The 14,757-nt window shown below is 41.5% G+C and overlaps 1 protein-coding gene across 2 annotated transcripts; it reads right to left on the bottom strand.

Annotated features, from left to right (window-relative positions):
- Positions 1-156: 156 nt before the first annotated feature.
- On the bottom strand, positions 157-14,736 carry slc30a1a (solute carrier family 30 member 1a). 2 transcript variants are annotated; one of them, XM_047015506.1, is made up of 3 exons: positions 13,794-14,736; positions 1,997-2,723; positions 157-1,548 (listed from the first exon to the last, which is right to left on the bottom strand). In XM_047015506.1, exons 1-3 carry the CDS (start codon positions 14,374-14,376, stop codon positions 1,518-1,520), a joined length of 1,341 nt encoding a protein of 446 aa, XP_046871462.1. In that variant the 5' UTR covers positions 14,377-14,736; the 3' UTR covers positions 157-1,517. The 2 variants fall into 2 exon arrangements, with proteins under 2 accessions (XP_046871462.1, XP_046871461.1); XM_047015505.1 differs by having other exon boundaries at positions 157-2,723.
- Between the last annotated feature and the right edge of the window lie 21 nt (positions 14,737-14,757).

The raw sequence follows: 14,757 nt of genomic DNA on the forward strand, positions 1-14,757 counted from the left end.
TGGGGATTTACCACCAACTAAACACAAATATCACTTTTGCAAAAATATTTTTTTATCAAGAGCAGGCTGTTGTTGGCAGATGTTAAGCTATGTGTGAGTATTAAACAGAGTTTATTTTTGCTCAGTTTACTATACCTATATCAGAAATAAATTAAAATCACACAAAACCCTTATTCTACTGAACCAAGCAGCAATGTTTTATTTTCACAATGACACAACAGGTATTGTGTGTGTTTGTATATATACATACATACACACGCTCAGTTGAAATGTAATACCTAAAATCCATAACACGTTTCAATTTGCACATGAAGAGCTCAAGACAAAATGAAAGTAACCATACATTTCGAAAAAAGAATCTTGCATACACATTTACTTTTAGTGGAAATCTGACCGGAAATATATTCATAAATCAACAGTCAAATGGTGCTGATGAAATAACAACAGTTAAATGGGAATGATGAGTTTGTCTACCATATAGAAGGCCACCAATATGACTTTTAAATCATCACACACAGCCGAAAGCAGAGACAAGCTTTGTCCCATTCCATTTGAAAATCTATCATTGAACTGTTGAAAAATACCAGCGTGTGTGCACTTTTGAGCTTGATGTGAAACTCTGGGGGTGTAAATTACACCCATCAGTTTGGTCATGCAACAATGCAGTGGCACAATGTCTCCTGAAAAGTAAAAATCTTCAGCATGGATTTCAACAAGGTCCCTTCCCCAACACATTCATGAGGAATAGTATTTGAAGTCAACCGCCATCCAAATGGCCACCAGCATACATTTAAACAAGAGTATTGTTCAAATATTTGTGAACAGTGCTATTTTTTATAGCTCAACACCCTCACAAGGCAGCAATGATATTTGATGTACATTAAGGTTGAATTTGCCTGAAAGGACCAACTACATCATCCTTCGTGATGTTTTTAACTGTTCTCAGTCAAATGAAAGCAGTTTAAAAGCCACGATGAAAGAGGTATAGACAAAGTTTCTGCATGTTATAACTACCATTAAAACTCTGTCAAGGCAAAGGAAAGAATAAAACAAAAATAAAAAGCGGAAAAGTTCATCATTGGAAAACATTACATTTCAGAAAGGTCCACAGCATAGATGGTTTGTCAAATAGGCAGAAAATTGCAACAAAAATGCTATCATCAAAACTAAATATTATAAAAGTTTCTACAGAGAGAAATACATAATTACTAATAACTTAAATACATAAATTATTTGTAATACAATAATTTTGTATTTGGGGCAAGTGAAAGGCAATGAAAAAACGATTCAAATGCCAATTTGGGAAAACTAAACGACAACCTACTACTGTACTTGTAAAGCCCGGTGTGCATTGACTTGCATGTATTGTAATTGTTTCCTTGCTGTCCGTGTGAAGCAGTGTCTCCTGTCCCTTTGGTCCTGCAGTGAGAAGCTTTGGCACAGATTCATCATGGGACGGAGAGCTGCATCACGGTGTGAATGAGGGACATGCATGCAGCGGACAGCACTCGAGTGACTTAGCAACACTGACGCTGCCTGGGCACTAGTGAGGAAGGAGCGCCAGCGTGGTTGAGGAGTGAGTGTGTGTGTGTCTGAGGTGGGTGGGGACTGACTGCTCCTGCCATTAAGGGGGCAGTAGAAGTGGGGGGGTGGGGCTCAGGAAAAGAAGGCTTCTTCATCCGAGCATCTTGAAGTCATTCTCTGACCAATGCCCCTCAAGACAACAGAAGACAAGCCCGTCTGTGGCTGAGCGCCAACCCATTTGAAACATCTGCCTAGTGATTCTAGCCCTCTACAGTCTTTCCATTTGACTCACAGAGATGACTCCACCTCTCTGGTGATGATGACCTCTTGTTCCGTCCGGGGCCCCACCCTGACAGCTGACGCCTGCTCCTGGCTCTCACTGATCACCTCCAGGGCCAAGGCAGGCGCTGTGTCACCCTCCATGTTGGCCGTCTTCTCCAGGCCCGCCACGGCAGCGGCGGCGCCCGGCTTCTCACCAGCGCCACAGCACAGCTTGGGCGCGCACTGAGTCCGGCAGGAAAGCTCACACAGGGAGGCGCGCGACTCTGAGTTGAAGGTGACAAACTCAGGCTGGATGGTGGTGGCGTGGATGCCCTCATCGTGGAAGAAGTCCTTGATGCGCTTGGCCACATCCATGTAGGAGGTGGGGTCCTGGCACTTGATGTGGGCGGTGGCGATGATGCGGCTGCCGGCCAGCTGCCAGATGTGCAGCTCGTGGATGGCCAGCACGCCCTCCAGGCTGAGCAGGCGCTCGTTGAGCCGATGCATGTTGATCTGCTTGGGCACGGTCTGAAGCAGGATCAGGGCCGACTCTTTCAGCAGGGGGTATGTGGTGTACAGCAGGATGCACACCATGATGATGCAGAGAGTAGGGTCCAGGTAGAGCACCCAGCAGGGCCCGGCCTCCATGTGTGCCACACCCGTCCCGTTGGCCCCGTGGAGCAGGTCCACCAGGGTGTGGTTGACGTGCTGGTGGTCTGTAGTGTGGGTGTTGATGCAGGGGTTGTAGCAGGCCTCCCCGGTGCGACACGGCTTCCAGACAAAGGTGAAGATAAGGGCGTTGACCACCACAATGACGGAGCCCAGTGCGTCGCCCAGCACGTGTAGGAACACGCCGCGCATATTGAGGGAGCCAGTGTCATGGTCCAGCTCCTCGTATGCAGCCATGCCATTCATCTGGCTCTCGCTGTAGTTGGTCTCTGCCAAACACAGGGACATGAAGAGCTTGCAGGTTAGAAGAGGTAAGACAATGAACAAAGATGAAAAGGGTACCAGCAAGAAACCTCTACAGGGGTAATGGGAGATGGGAAGGAATGACCTGAGAAAGTCTACCACGAGAAAACCAAGCTGCCACGTGTGAGTGGTCAGCTGTCCAAACAGGTTAGAATGGTAAACCAGTGGTATGGGGGAGGTTGTTGGTGCTACCTAGCTAGGATTCCCCTAATAGGCTACCTAGGGCTGTCCCCGACTAAGATTTCCTTTGGTCGACCAAGACTCGACTAAACACTTCTGAAAATTGACTACCGTATTTTTTGGAAAATAAGCCGCATTTTCAATAAACTGCACCCCACCAGAATGAGAGCTTTGTGTTTGTAAATCTGAGTACAAACCGCATTTTTTCAAAAGCTTATGTGATTTCTAGGGCTGTCCCTGACTAAGATTTTCTTTGGTCGACCAAGAATCGACTGAAACGTCTGAAAATCGAGTAATCGAAATTTGAAACGCTTTTTTTTCTTAAAAAAAAAAAAAAAAAAACCTTAGCACCATTTTCGCATCTGACTCAATGTCTGCTGGAAATTGCAGATTCAGCCGCTAATAGCCTACTAATAATAAGACTCGTATCACCTGTCCAGTTGTAACCGAATGCCAATGGTATTTAGTATCTCTTACAATGTAGGCCTACTACAAATTGAAAAATATTGTTTAACATGCGAATCATCAGAGCACGCCTATCACTGCCTGAACTTGCAGCATGCGAACTTACGTAGAAGCTGAGTGGGGAACGGTGCAAAAGATAAATGTTTTGTTGTCTTGGCCGGAGAAGATAATGTCATTTGATTTGGATGTGATTCTTATAATAGGCATGTTCATTTTTCAACCCAGCGCGTTAACATGAGCGAAGTAGTGCTAGGCCAATTTACGTTATTCAGTTGGTAGGCTACATCATATTCGACGTCGAACTATGAAAAATACAGTTCTTGGCAGAGTTTGCATTCAATGTTTTTCGAGTCACCCGGTACTTAGTAAATTTACTTTAATGAAATGCTGCCATACCACAGATTTATTTTCCATTTTGACTAAACACCGACAAAGTAGGCTATGGCAGAGTTTGTAGTTCTGCAGCCAATTGTGCTCGTGCCGTGTGCAAAATACCAAACCAAAACAAACCGCAGATTAACGAAATGGAAAATAGTAGCACCTTTTCTTTTAAATTAGATATTTTTAGATTTGCTTTATTTGTCTTAAATAATATAATCTACAATTTCTGTAGAACATTTCGTTAATTCAGCAATGATGACACAAGCGGGAATCAGATCTCACACTGCCATACGGCAGCTCGACAAAAAAAAATTTTAGTCGACCAAGAGCATATCGACCAGAAAATCGACTAGTCGACTGAGTGGGGACAGCCCTAGTGATTTCATGGTTTTATTTATTAGTTAGAATAAGTAAAACTCAATGTTTTAACAAATTGCAAAAGCTGAATAATCGTTCAAAGCATTCTGATTAATCAATGAAAAAATTTATAGTCGACTAATCGATCTAATTGCAAATTGGTGTAGTAAACAAACAGGTGGCTACCAAGTCTGGTAATACGACAAACTGCAAATGTGGACTTCTTGTTGACCTCGACCTACGGTCTCGGTTAACAAACGTTTTAACAAATCTCTGCTTACAAAGGTATTGGTAGTCCATATTTGTTTTTTTATATATTACAACACGTAGGAAAATCCCAAATCAAACATGACAAATCTGAAGCAGACGCCATGTTGTCAACATTTCCAAGGCAACCGCTTGCTAGGTCGGTAAATCGTTTGCGGACCTCTGTGGAGAGTTCTGCAAACGGTTTTGCGGATTTCTTAAAACGTCTCTGGGCCATTAAGAACAGCGTATTGATCCAATTATAATACTAATATATAAGAAACCTTTTTTACCACCTGAAGCAAAATCACTTGTTGGAACATGCAGAAAGTGTGAATTTGCACCAAGGTATTGATAGGTAGGCTATTGATAAAAAACAAAGTTTTATAAAGCTTAAGTTACTTGACCCCAGGTATGCAAACATTTCTCTCAGACCGCTCTGCCTAAACTTTATGCCGAGTGTAGGGAAAAAGTTGAGGAGGAAACTTATTTAGCTACTACTACAGATCTGTGGTCTATCGTTTAATTATCGTTATCGAATGTAAATATGAACATCTATATCGATAATTTTTTACCCATATCGCCCAGCCCTACCCCAAAGCGCAAGTTACAAACGGTAGCTAGCTAGCTTTAGTTACGTCCAGGCTAAGTTAGCTAGGATTATACTCGTAGCAATGCTACTACCATGCTAGCAGACATCCCAACCTGCTAAAACTAATTTCAGGGAGGTGGCTTCATCGGCTACGCACATGTGACGTTACGCTGTGAGACCCGCATTTGAACGATCACATATGTGCGAAGCTACTCCTAAACGGGTTGAATAGGATTCATTTTTCAATTTTAAAAAGCATTGAATACTTAATATTGAAATTTTAACAGACCGAATTCTCATATATATTAATGTAAAATAATATTCAGGTTGCTCGAATTCTAGCCTAAAAAATTTGAGTTTAAAAATGTCAAGCCCAAAACAAATCTAGTCTAAAAATAATTACATCTGGGATACCAAGCATAGGTAGAGCAATGGAGCAATAGAGAAGAAAAAACTCATGATGACTGCCAGGGAAAACAACCATGCTTCGGTGAGTCCGATGTGATTAAATCTTGCATTAAGACTCGATTGCTCTACCTATCCCTTTGTATCCTGGATGTTACAATCAGAATTCTAGAATTTGATAGGCTTGAATTTTTAAGGCTCCAATTATTTTGTCTGGAAATTTGAGCAACCTGAATTTTATTTTACATTAAAATATAGGAGAATTCGGTCTTGTTTGAATTTCAATATAAAGTATTAAATGCCTTTTAAAATTCAAAACATTATGTCACTGATTTGCTTCCATACAACATAGCTGCGGGACATTCCAGATTCAGCCGTTATCAAATTTGCTATTAGGCTACTAATAATAACCCTCGTGTCACCAGTCCTGTTGTTACCGAATGCCGATATTAAATGGCAGATTGGTTAATATCTCTTACAATGTACTACAAATAAAAAATATTGTTTGTTTAACATGCAAATCATCAGAGCGCGCTGATCACTGTCTGAAAAAGTGCAGCATTCGAACTTACGTAGAACCCGAGTGGGGAACGGTGCAACATCAGAGAAAGATTTTGTTGTCTGGGCCGGAGAAGATAATGTTGTTCGATTTGGATGTGATATCTTTAACCTAGATTATTCAAATTGTAAATTGACAAGCTTTCATGGGTGTTTGTTACTATGTTACTTCACTCAGTGTGCCTGAGCCTCGTCCATTAGCCTACTGTTTACAACGAAGGACTACTTGGTTGGCGTTGCCTTCTGTGCACGAGAAATACAAGGTGTGGTGTGAGAGCATGTGAACTGGTTGAAATGCATGTGTCTCACGGCCAATGCGTGAGAGTTGGCAGCCCTGACACGCATACAGAACTAGCTATTTGACTAGTACAACCAGTAGTCTAACAACCAGTGGCGGCTGGTGAAAATTATTCTAGGTGGGGCTATGAAATATTCAGTCAATTCAGTAAACATCCTAATTCAATTAAACACAAACTGCATAATACAAGTTCTCTGTGAAATAATAATTATTTAATTAATGCACACAGCTATAGGCAAATGTTCACATTTGTGGACAATAAATATCATTACACTCAATTCTGCCGGCCACTTGAGCCACTCTCCCTGACCTTATCATTAGGAAACACAACACAAATATAGCTGCAAGCAGCAATTGCCGATCTATCCAAACTTTGCGAACCATTGAAAAATGTATATTCTTGGCAAATTGTCACTGTATAGAAAAATCTGCGCTGCAGACATGCCAATGGGATACCAAATCTGAAATGCAACACCATCAAGTTCCACCAGGGCCTTTATTTCAAGCCAATGAGTGAAGGGAGGGGGCTTGGGTGAGCCTACCCATTCCAGAAAGCCTTGTAGGTTTGTGCACCTGGGCGTGGCCTGTAGCACCACCTATGGGTAATGGTGGGCCATTTGTGGTGTGGTAGTTATTCTTGGCCTATGCCATCAATGTTTCATGATTTTGAGAATGTTTTACCATTGCATACAAAATTGGAAAATGCAATACCATCAAGATCCACATGGGCTTGGTCAGCCCACAAGCTCCTCAAATGTGGTGTGTGCGTCTCACCAAGCTTGCACGTGTGGCAAGGGGAAAGGCTGAAGGCCGATTTATACTTCTGCGTCTCCGTTAACGGACAGACGCACGCACGGAGTCGGACGGATTGGTTGAATTTAGGGGTGGGCGATATGGCCAAAATCTTCTATCACGGTATGAGTAATTTTATATCACGGTTACGGTATATATCATGGTATAGTAATTGTTCTGTAAATTCAATTAGGAAATGGTACAAAATAACCATACCGTACATCATCACACTATTATTTATTTATTACAAACAAAAACAACTGCCTCACATGAGATAACACTTGAGTTAAAAACAAAAGACTCAAACTGTACTGTAGCTACAATATCCAACTTATCGATTAAAGATTTTCTGGACTGCGTGAGCTGTCTAGCTATCTGTCTACCTGGTCACAATAATTTGCGTTCGGGGGTTAATAAAGTACCTATCTATCTTATCGACTATGGAAACTTTATCATATGGCTTCAAATTTTACAATGAGGAGGCTAACAAGTAACACTAGCAGGAAGTAGCATTGCTACGAGTGTTATGCTAGGTTGCTAGGTAACGGCTTTAAAAAAAGCTTTTTTAATGAATGCTCATTATGTATTTGTAGCCTACTTATCATTTTGATAATAGGCTAATATGGCTAATATGTAAGGGATAATGCCCGACGAGGTGTCCAATATCATCTGATAACGGACGATGCGGAGGCGTGAACCGTCCGACGCGCAGCGGAGTCCCGCTTATACCATGGTCACTTGCCAACGATTTTTTTTTACAAACATTAATTTATGTTTTAAGGCGTTTTGCAATAGAAATCTAACGTTTTTCAACGTTGGCCAACTCTGATATTTATAGTCCGCTCAGCTCATAGAACAAACACCAGCTTTCCTTTGGCTGAGCTATTAGCCCAAAAGCTAACGTTATGCTAGCAGGATTCAAAGCCAATAACATTGTGTACGGTTGACAAACAGTAAATATAATTTTAAAGTATGTTTGACAATAAGATTTTCTAGCTAACCAGCCATGTCACTGTCCCAAAATCAATATCAAGATTTTCACTAACAATATCGGCCATATACTAGTACTAGGGCTACAGTATGGCCGCAGCCTGTGGTGTGGAGCGAGTTGAATAGCAAATGGGTGTGAGATTATCGCATCAAAGTTGACATTTTCTCCAATCAGTGATTATAATTTGACAGTATGTTTAACACCAAGACTAGCCAGCTATCAAGCCATGTTATTGTCCCCAAATAAAATCAAGATTTTTAAGAAGAAAATAATCGGCCATGTGTAGAGTTGCTGCTAGCCGCAGACTGTCTGAAGTAGATTGACTAGCGAGATGAATAGCGAATGGGATGTGAGATGAGCGGTTACGTGACACTGACACACTACATTCAGAAAAGAAACATTTTTCAAATAGGTTAAAATAAATATTGAAGTCACTCATTGTTGTAAATACAAGTTAGCTTGTTAAAGTCTTTCACTTATTGTAAATGGAGGCTTTGACTACGTCACTGTTGTTATGGTTACATATTTAAGATATTTTGTACAGGCTCCTGTGTAGCCAGCGGAATAATTTAGAACGGTGAAAAGACAGTTTTTCTGCAATGACGCAGTAGGTGTCCGTTATCACCCTATAATGTACACCCCTGCAGCCAATCAGAATTGAGTATTCACCCAGACCATGGTATAAAGACACTTATAGCATGTGTTGCCTTCATTATAAGGCCTATATTAGGCTTTTAACTTGTTTGCGGCTCCAGACAGAATTGTTTTTTAGTTTTTTTGGTCCAATATGGCTCTTTCAACATTTTGAGTTGCCGACCCCTGTCCTAGATCAAGAATGCGAGCAACGCCACAAGTGTAATTTTACAACAAGAATTTTGCAGCGCGAGACATAAAACTTGAACAACAAATCGAATTGGTTACCTGCAGAATGGGACATCAAATATATAAGTAATTAGCATTAGCATCGGCATGAATGTGGTCCGCTTAGACAAAATACACTCCACATCAAAAATTCCGTCAGACCAACGCAAATGTGCTTCAGGTCAAACAAAAATAGCAAATCAAATAGAAGTTAAACTACAATTGTAAATATCGCAAGAATGCGATTTATATGATGGCTTATATACAATAACAATAACAATAACAACAATCAGACATTTAATTGACACGTGTAATACAAAAATATAGTATAAAGTATACCGCGGTTGAAACGGTATAGCCAAATCTCTCCCGGTAGACACATTTCTACCGTTGCACGGTATATACCGTCATACCGCCCAGCCCTAGTTGAATTTATACTACTCCGACGGCTCTGCGTGCTGAAAGCAATTCACCGCCAGAACAGTAGATGGCGCTGTACTCCGATGTTAGCTAGGTTATCGAAAAGTCGGAGCAAATTTACAAATGAACCGTTTGATCAATGAAATAAGCACATTTTCAGCAACTACACTGCCCAATTCTCGTTACATTTTTATTCAGATGCTGAATTACATGTACTGGTTAGCTTAAATATGAATTGTAAAAACTTACAACAACGGCGGTCAAAGGATTCTGTTCTCTTGTTGGTCACGGCAACCCCGCCCCCACCTCTGACGCAAGCGGTTCTTAATACGGACCAATCACAGCCAAGGTGTATCCGTAAAATGACGGACGGACATACGGATAGTCAGGAAAATCAGGAGGTGCACGCAGAGCTCTGCAAGGGGCTCGGAGAGGACACGCAGAGGGCGTTTCTTGACGGAGAGGGCGTTCCCCGTGTGCGTGTGCGTAAAAACGCAGAAGTATAAATCGGCCTCGAGTCCGAATCCCAATACTCCCCCTTACCCCTAGCCCCTAGTTTACCCCTTGCCCTTGGCCCTCCAAACTGAGGGGTAAGGGCTACATATCCCTAAGAAATGGGACGCCACTTGGTTACAGGTACGTCATCTAGCACGTATCGATATCTCCAAAGCAAGTAGTGTAATGCACTGATATTAAACGAAATTTGCTGCTAATGGAGTTTACGTAAAACTGTAGACATGCTAGTAAAAGAAATGCAGGGCTGTTGTGCAATTCAGCACTGTAACATTAGTGTACCAAACTAGCGATTTTTAGAAACCTTTCAATAAGGAAAATGGTTGCAAATATATATGTTCAGGACTGTGTATAACAAAACAAGTCTGTCAATTTTTTTTCAATTAATTAAGCCGAAAATATTACATTTATCGGACTCTCTGGATGATCTGGCATAGTTGCCGGTCGCGCAGTATTCACATAGCCCTAGGTTTCAAGTAAACTCCTGATCTTACTTGGTTTTAAGGGGTGTATACCCCTTAGTCTTAGCCCTACCCCTAGCTCAAAAAGAGTTTTGGGACACCACTAGCTCTCACGGGAACGCGCACAACTAAGGGGAAGGGGGAAGGAAAACTGGGAGTATTGGGATTCGGTGTGAGAATGTGGAGCGCGCACGCTGAGGAGCAGGGGAGACGTTAGGCTACATTGGAAATGTCCTTAGCAATTAGCCAAGCATGCATGTTTCAAATATTCACCAAAAATCGACTTTTCATCTTTGTCAGCTTTCTCTCAGATTTGCGTATTAAACATTCTCAAGTCTTCATATGAACTTGTGATTGAATCAGAGTATCCGTTTTTAACCAGCGGATATGTAGTCCAACAGCATTATTTCAGCGTTAGCGATACATTTGATTTGCTTTATATCAATCATTTTTGGAGATATGAAGTTGCCTTTGAACATTATAACCAGGGTTCTAAATTAACACCCGCCAAATGCGGGTTAAAATTCATTTTGGCGGGTGTAAATAAAAACTCACTAGCCAGTTTGGCCGGTGATACATGAGGCATTACATGAATGATACATAAGGCTCTGTTTTCGGCATGGTTCTCGGTCATTTATCCCCCTGGCAGTATTTCCTGAGTTTCCCATGAACACTGCCGTAATGCTACGTGATAACATTTTATACGCCCATTGGCTGCGCGCAGTTGAAGTGAAACCAGCGCGAGAAACCGTGGAAACGAACATAGTTTCCACCAGAAAACACAAGGAAGAAGTCAAACGAAGCATAGCGGATCATAGGAGGTAATAAGAGCTAGCTAGAGTAGTAAAGTAAAAGGTTAACTTAATGCGGCGGTTGTTAGGACAAAGTTCTGGGGGCGAGAAGAGGAACGAGGCAGGGGATGAGGATATTGATAGCACTAGAGAAACGAAGAAAAGAAAATTTAATGCCAAATGTCTGACTGGTCGGGAATGGCTTGTGTTTGACAATGAAAATGTTGTCATGTTTTGTAAGGATTGCCGCATGTAGTCTACGCATAAGAAAATTATGTTGCTTACTGACACAGTCTAGTGTAATGTATATACACTGTTCCTAATAAAGAGTATATTGGGTCAGTTTAATTAAAGCCTGCTTAGGACAAAACGTTACTGTAAATGCATGGGCAGGAGTCAATCTCATCATGATGCAAATTGACGTTTTAGCCATTTATACGTGGCCGACATGTGCAAACGTGCTGCAAATATAGACAAAGTACACGCAAATTGACAAACACAAGCAAATTAAGAAAACATCTTCATGTATTTGACAACATATGCGCAGCATTCAGCAAAACGCGCTGCGAATATAGAAACGCGCTGCAAATACATATAACACAACCAAATGGGCTACATAAACACGCTGCAAATATAGAAATGCGCTGCAAAAAGGAAAGCACGCAAACCCCGAAAACAAATGCAAACAGAAAAAAGCTGCATCCAGATAACACAACGGAAGAGCTCCAGGCCTCTAGTAGGAGCGCTAAGTGGAAGAGCGTGATTTTCGAACCAGAGAGGGCAGATGAGAAGTTTGTTTTGAATAAGGGGACCAAAATCGAAGTAAAGAGTCAAAATAAAAAGATTAGTATTCATTTTTACACGTGCCCCTCCTCTTTTACAGTTTTTCAAAAGACTTACTTCGATGCTGGTCCAAACTTTTCATATGCTCTCTCTTTCTCTCTCGCTCCATGGGGCCGAAAATCAAGATGTTCCACTTGGATCTCCCCCTAGAGGCCTGGAAAACTTCCGTTGTGAAAACTGGATGCAGCATTTTTGGTTTGCGTGCTTTCGTTTTGGCAACGCGTTTATGTACTGCAGCGTTCTTGGTTTGCGTGCTTTCGTTTTTGCAACGCGTATTTGCAGCGTGTTTATGTATTTGTGTTGTGCGTATTTGTAGCGCGTTTGCTGAATGCTACGCATGTGTTGTCAAATTAATGAAGATGTTTTCTTAATTTGCTTGTGTTTTGTCTGTATGCATGTGTTTTCTTAGTTTGCAGCGCGTTTGCACATGTCGGCCACCGTACATTTACAATAAATCGTGTCCTTACTTAGTCACGTGTTGGTGATTTCACATACCCTTGCATCATATTTCTGTGCTTCATTTTACTTCATTTTCTGTGTTTTTCATGCCAACAATGTTATAAAATGATCAAATGCATTCAGTGAAACTCATAATTGTTCTTATTTTCACCGGAAAGAATTTGGCTAGTGGAAATTCTGTTTGGCTGGTAACTTTAGAAAGTTACCAGCCAAATTGGCTCGTGATCAAAAAAGTTAATTTAGAACCCTGATTATAACATGTTGCAGTGTCTGCCACCGATGTACCAAGTTAGGTGTTGATATGTCAATTGTTGAAAGCGTGCAGTCTCTCAAATCAACTTTTTGGGAAACTAGGCTGTTGTTCAAAATAAAATGCAGACGGTTAGACCAACAGCAGCACAGCATAAGCATACATACCCTAAAACTTTCGTTCCCGAAACATAAAAATCCTGGGCGTTATACACACTAAAATAATGATCGGATGGCCAATTTACGGTTTTCAAGTGGTAGGCTACGTCACATTCAACGTTGAACTATGGAATATAAACCGTTGTTGGCAGTGTGCATTCAACATGTTTTGAGTCACCCGGTAATTTGATAAAATGCTTCCATATCACAGAATTCTTTGCCATTTTGCCTAAAGGATTAATAACACCAATTGTAAACAAAGTGTGGTCGAGTTTAGGCAAACAGCTACTATTGTGCTCATGTGTCGTGTGCAAAAAAAAAAACCGCAGATTAACGAAAACGGTAGCACCAGCATCTTGACTAAAGAAAACCTTAGTCGACCAAGACCATATCGACCAAACAATCAACTAGTCGACTGAGTGGGGACAGCCCTAAGGCTACCCCAACTGGAGACAATGGTAATGTCTTGACACACAAGTTTAAAGTGAATTGGATCATATTATTATAGAAAGCCCTAGAGATTCTGTTGAAATGTTAGCAAAATTAAGTAATAACAGGAGGAGCCACACGGTCTTTTTTTTAAATATATATATTTGTTTTTACTTCAAACCTCATGCCAAAGCCACGACACATGCCATTTATCCACCTTCATGCACTTGTATGTCGCTGTGCCTACAATATAAATGAAACCCAAACCCCAATTTCGGTCTCTCGAAATAAGTTTTCATGTTGTCTGAATGCAACAAATAAAACTTGAATTTCCAGACAAACTGGTTTGTATTGTACGGTTTCATATTACCTAGTAGTGGTATGGTTTAAAGAAATGACAGAAAAAACGATGTACAGTGGAACCACAAATGTTAATTATTGATGAGGCTGTGAATATTACGATTGTTGGGGTGTGATGATGGCTTTATTACAACAGTAGCTTGAAATAACAAGTATACGACTACTTTCTAGAACATTTATAAAGCGTCTGTTTAATGAATAAAATGTAAATGTAATATTTACGTACCATGTCTACGTATGTCGGTATTCATGCCATTGGGACTGTTATGATGTCCCACCAGGTTGTTGGTCTCCTCGCCCGAAGGTCTTTCAGACTTGCATATTTTACCCCTTTTGTTTTTCTTACTTCCGTGGGAATGACCTCCGTGAGAATGGCCATGTCCACCGCCCGCGTGTCCGTGGAACAAGCAGAGCCCAAGAAGATTCACCAGGAGACCTGCGGCCCCAACACCGATGACTACCTCGGGCTTCTCAATTTCATGTGGCTCTGTGAAACGCTCGATAGCCTCTAAGATTATTGTGAAACAAAGAGCTGTGAGGAAGACGGCGTTGACCAAAGCCCCCATCACTTCTGCCCGGATCCATCCGAATGTGTTCTTATTCGTCGCTTGAGTTTTCTCGGCAAAACGCACAGCAATCAAAGCCACGAGCAGCGCTATGACATCGGATAGCATATGAAACGAGTCCGAAAGCATGGCCAGAGATGCAGTGATCCGGCTTACGACCACTTCCACAATGAAAAATCCAAAAGTCAATGAAAGCATGCATAGGAGCCGAACACGGTTAGGCTCACAAGCCATTTCCCCCATCGTACTGATATGTCTCTCTGAAACTCGTCTGCTGCTAGCTCTCAGCCCTAGTAAACAGCTAACAGGCTTTCTTGAAGAACACAATGCGCGTCAATGAAGCGGTTAGCTAGTCTAGCTAGCTGGCTAAATCACTGTGATTCCAGCACGTATCGAGTCCACGTCGTTATTGATCAACGGTATACTCACAATTCGTCATCTAGCTGACAATATTTCGACTTTCCTTGTCACAGGTACGACACGGTCAGACTGTGATTCACCTATTATAAGAGCACAGCAGCATTTTCCTAATACGTTGACTATACACTTCGATTTGCAGACGGCTGAAACTTTGCACCCGAGCCGGTAAAGTTTCCACACGGAACACGGAATCGCCAGACACGC

The sequence above is a fragment of the Hypomesus transpacificus genome, unplaced genomic scaffold (assembly GCF_021917145.1).
Source record: "Hypomesus transpacificus isolate Combined female unplaced genomic scaffold, fHypTra1 scaffold_30, whole genome shotgun sequence".
In the NCBI taxonomy this organism is placed as follows: domain Eukaryota; kingdom Metazoa; phylum Chordata; class Actinopteri; order Osmeriformes; family Osmeridae; genus Hypomesus; species Hypomesus transpacificus.

Excerpts from the sequence above, each read along its gene's own strand:
- slc30a1a (XM_047015505.1), bottom strand. The coding sequence starts at position 14,376 with ATGGGGGAAATGGCTTGTGAGCCTAACCGTGTTCGGCTCCTATGCATG. Across the intron at positions 2,724-13,793 it reads TACCGACATACGTAGACATG|AGACCAACTACAGCGAGAGC; the intron begins GTACGTAAATAT and ends TGTGTTTGGCAG.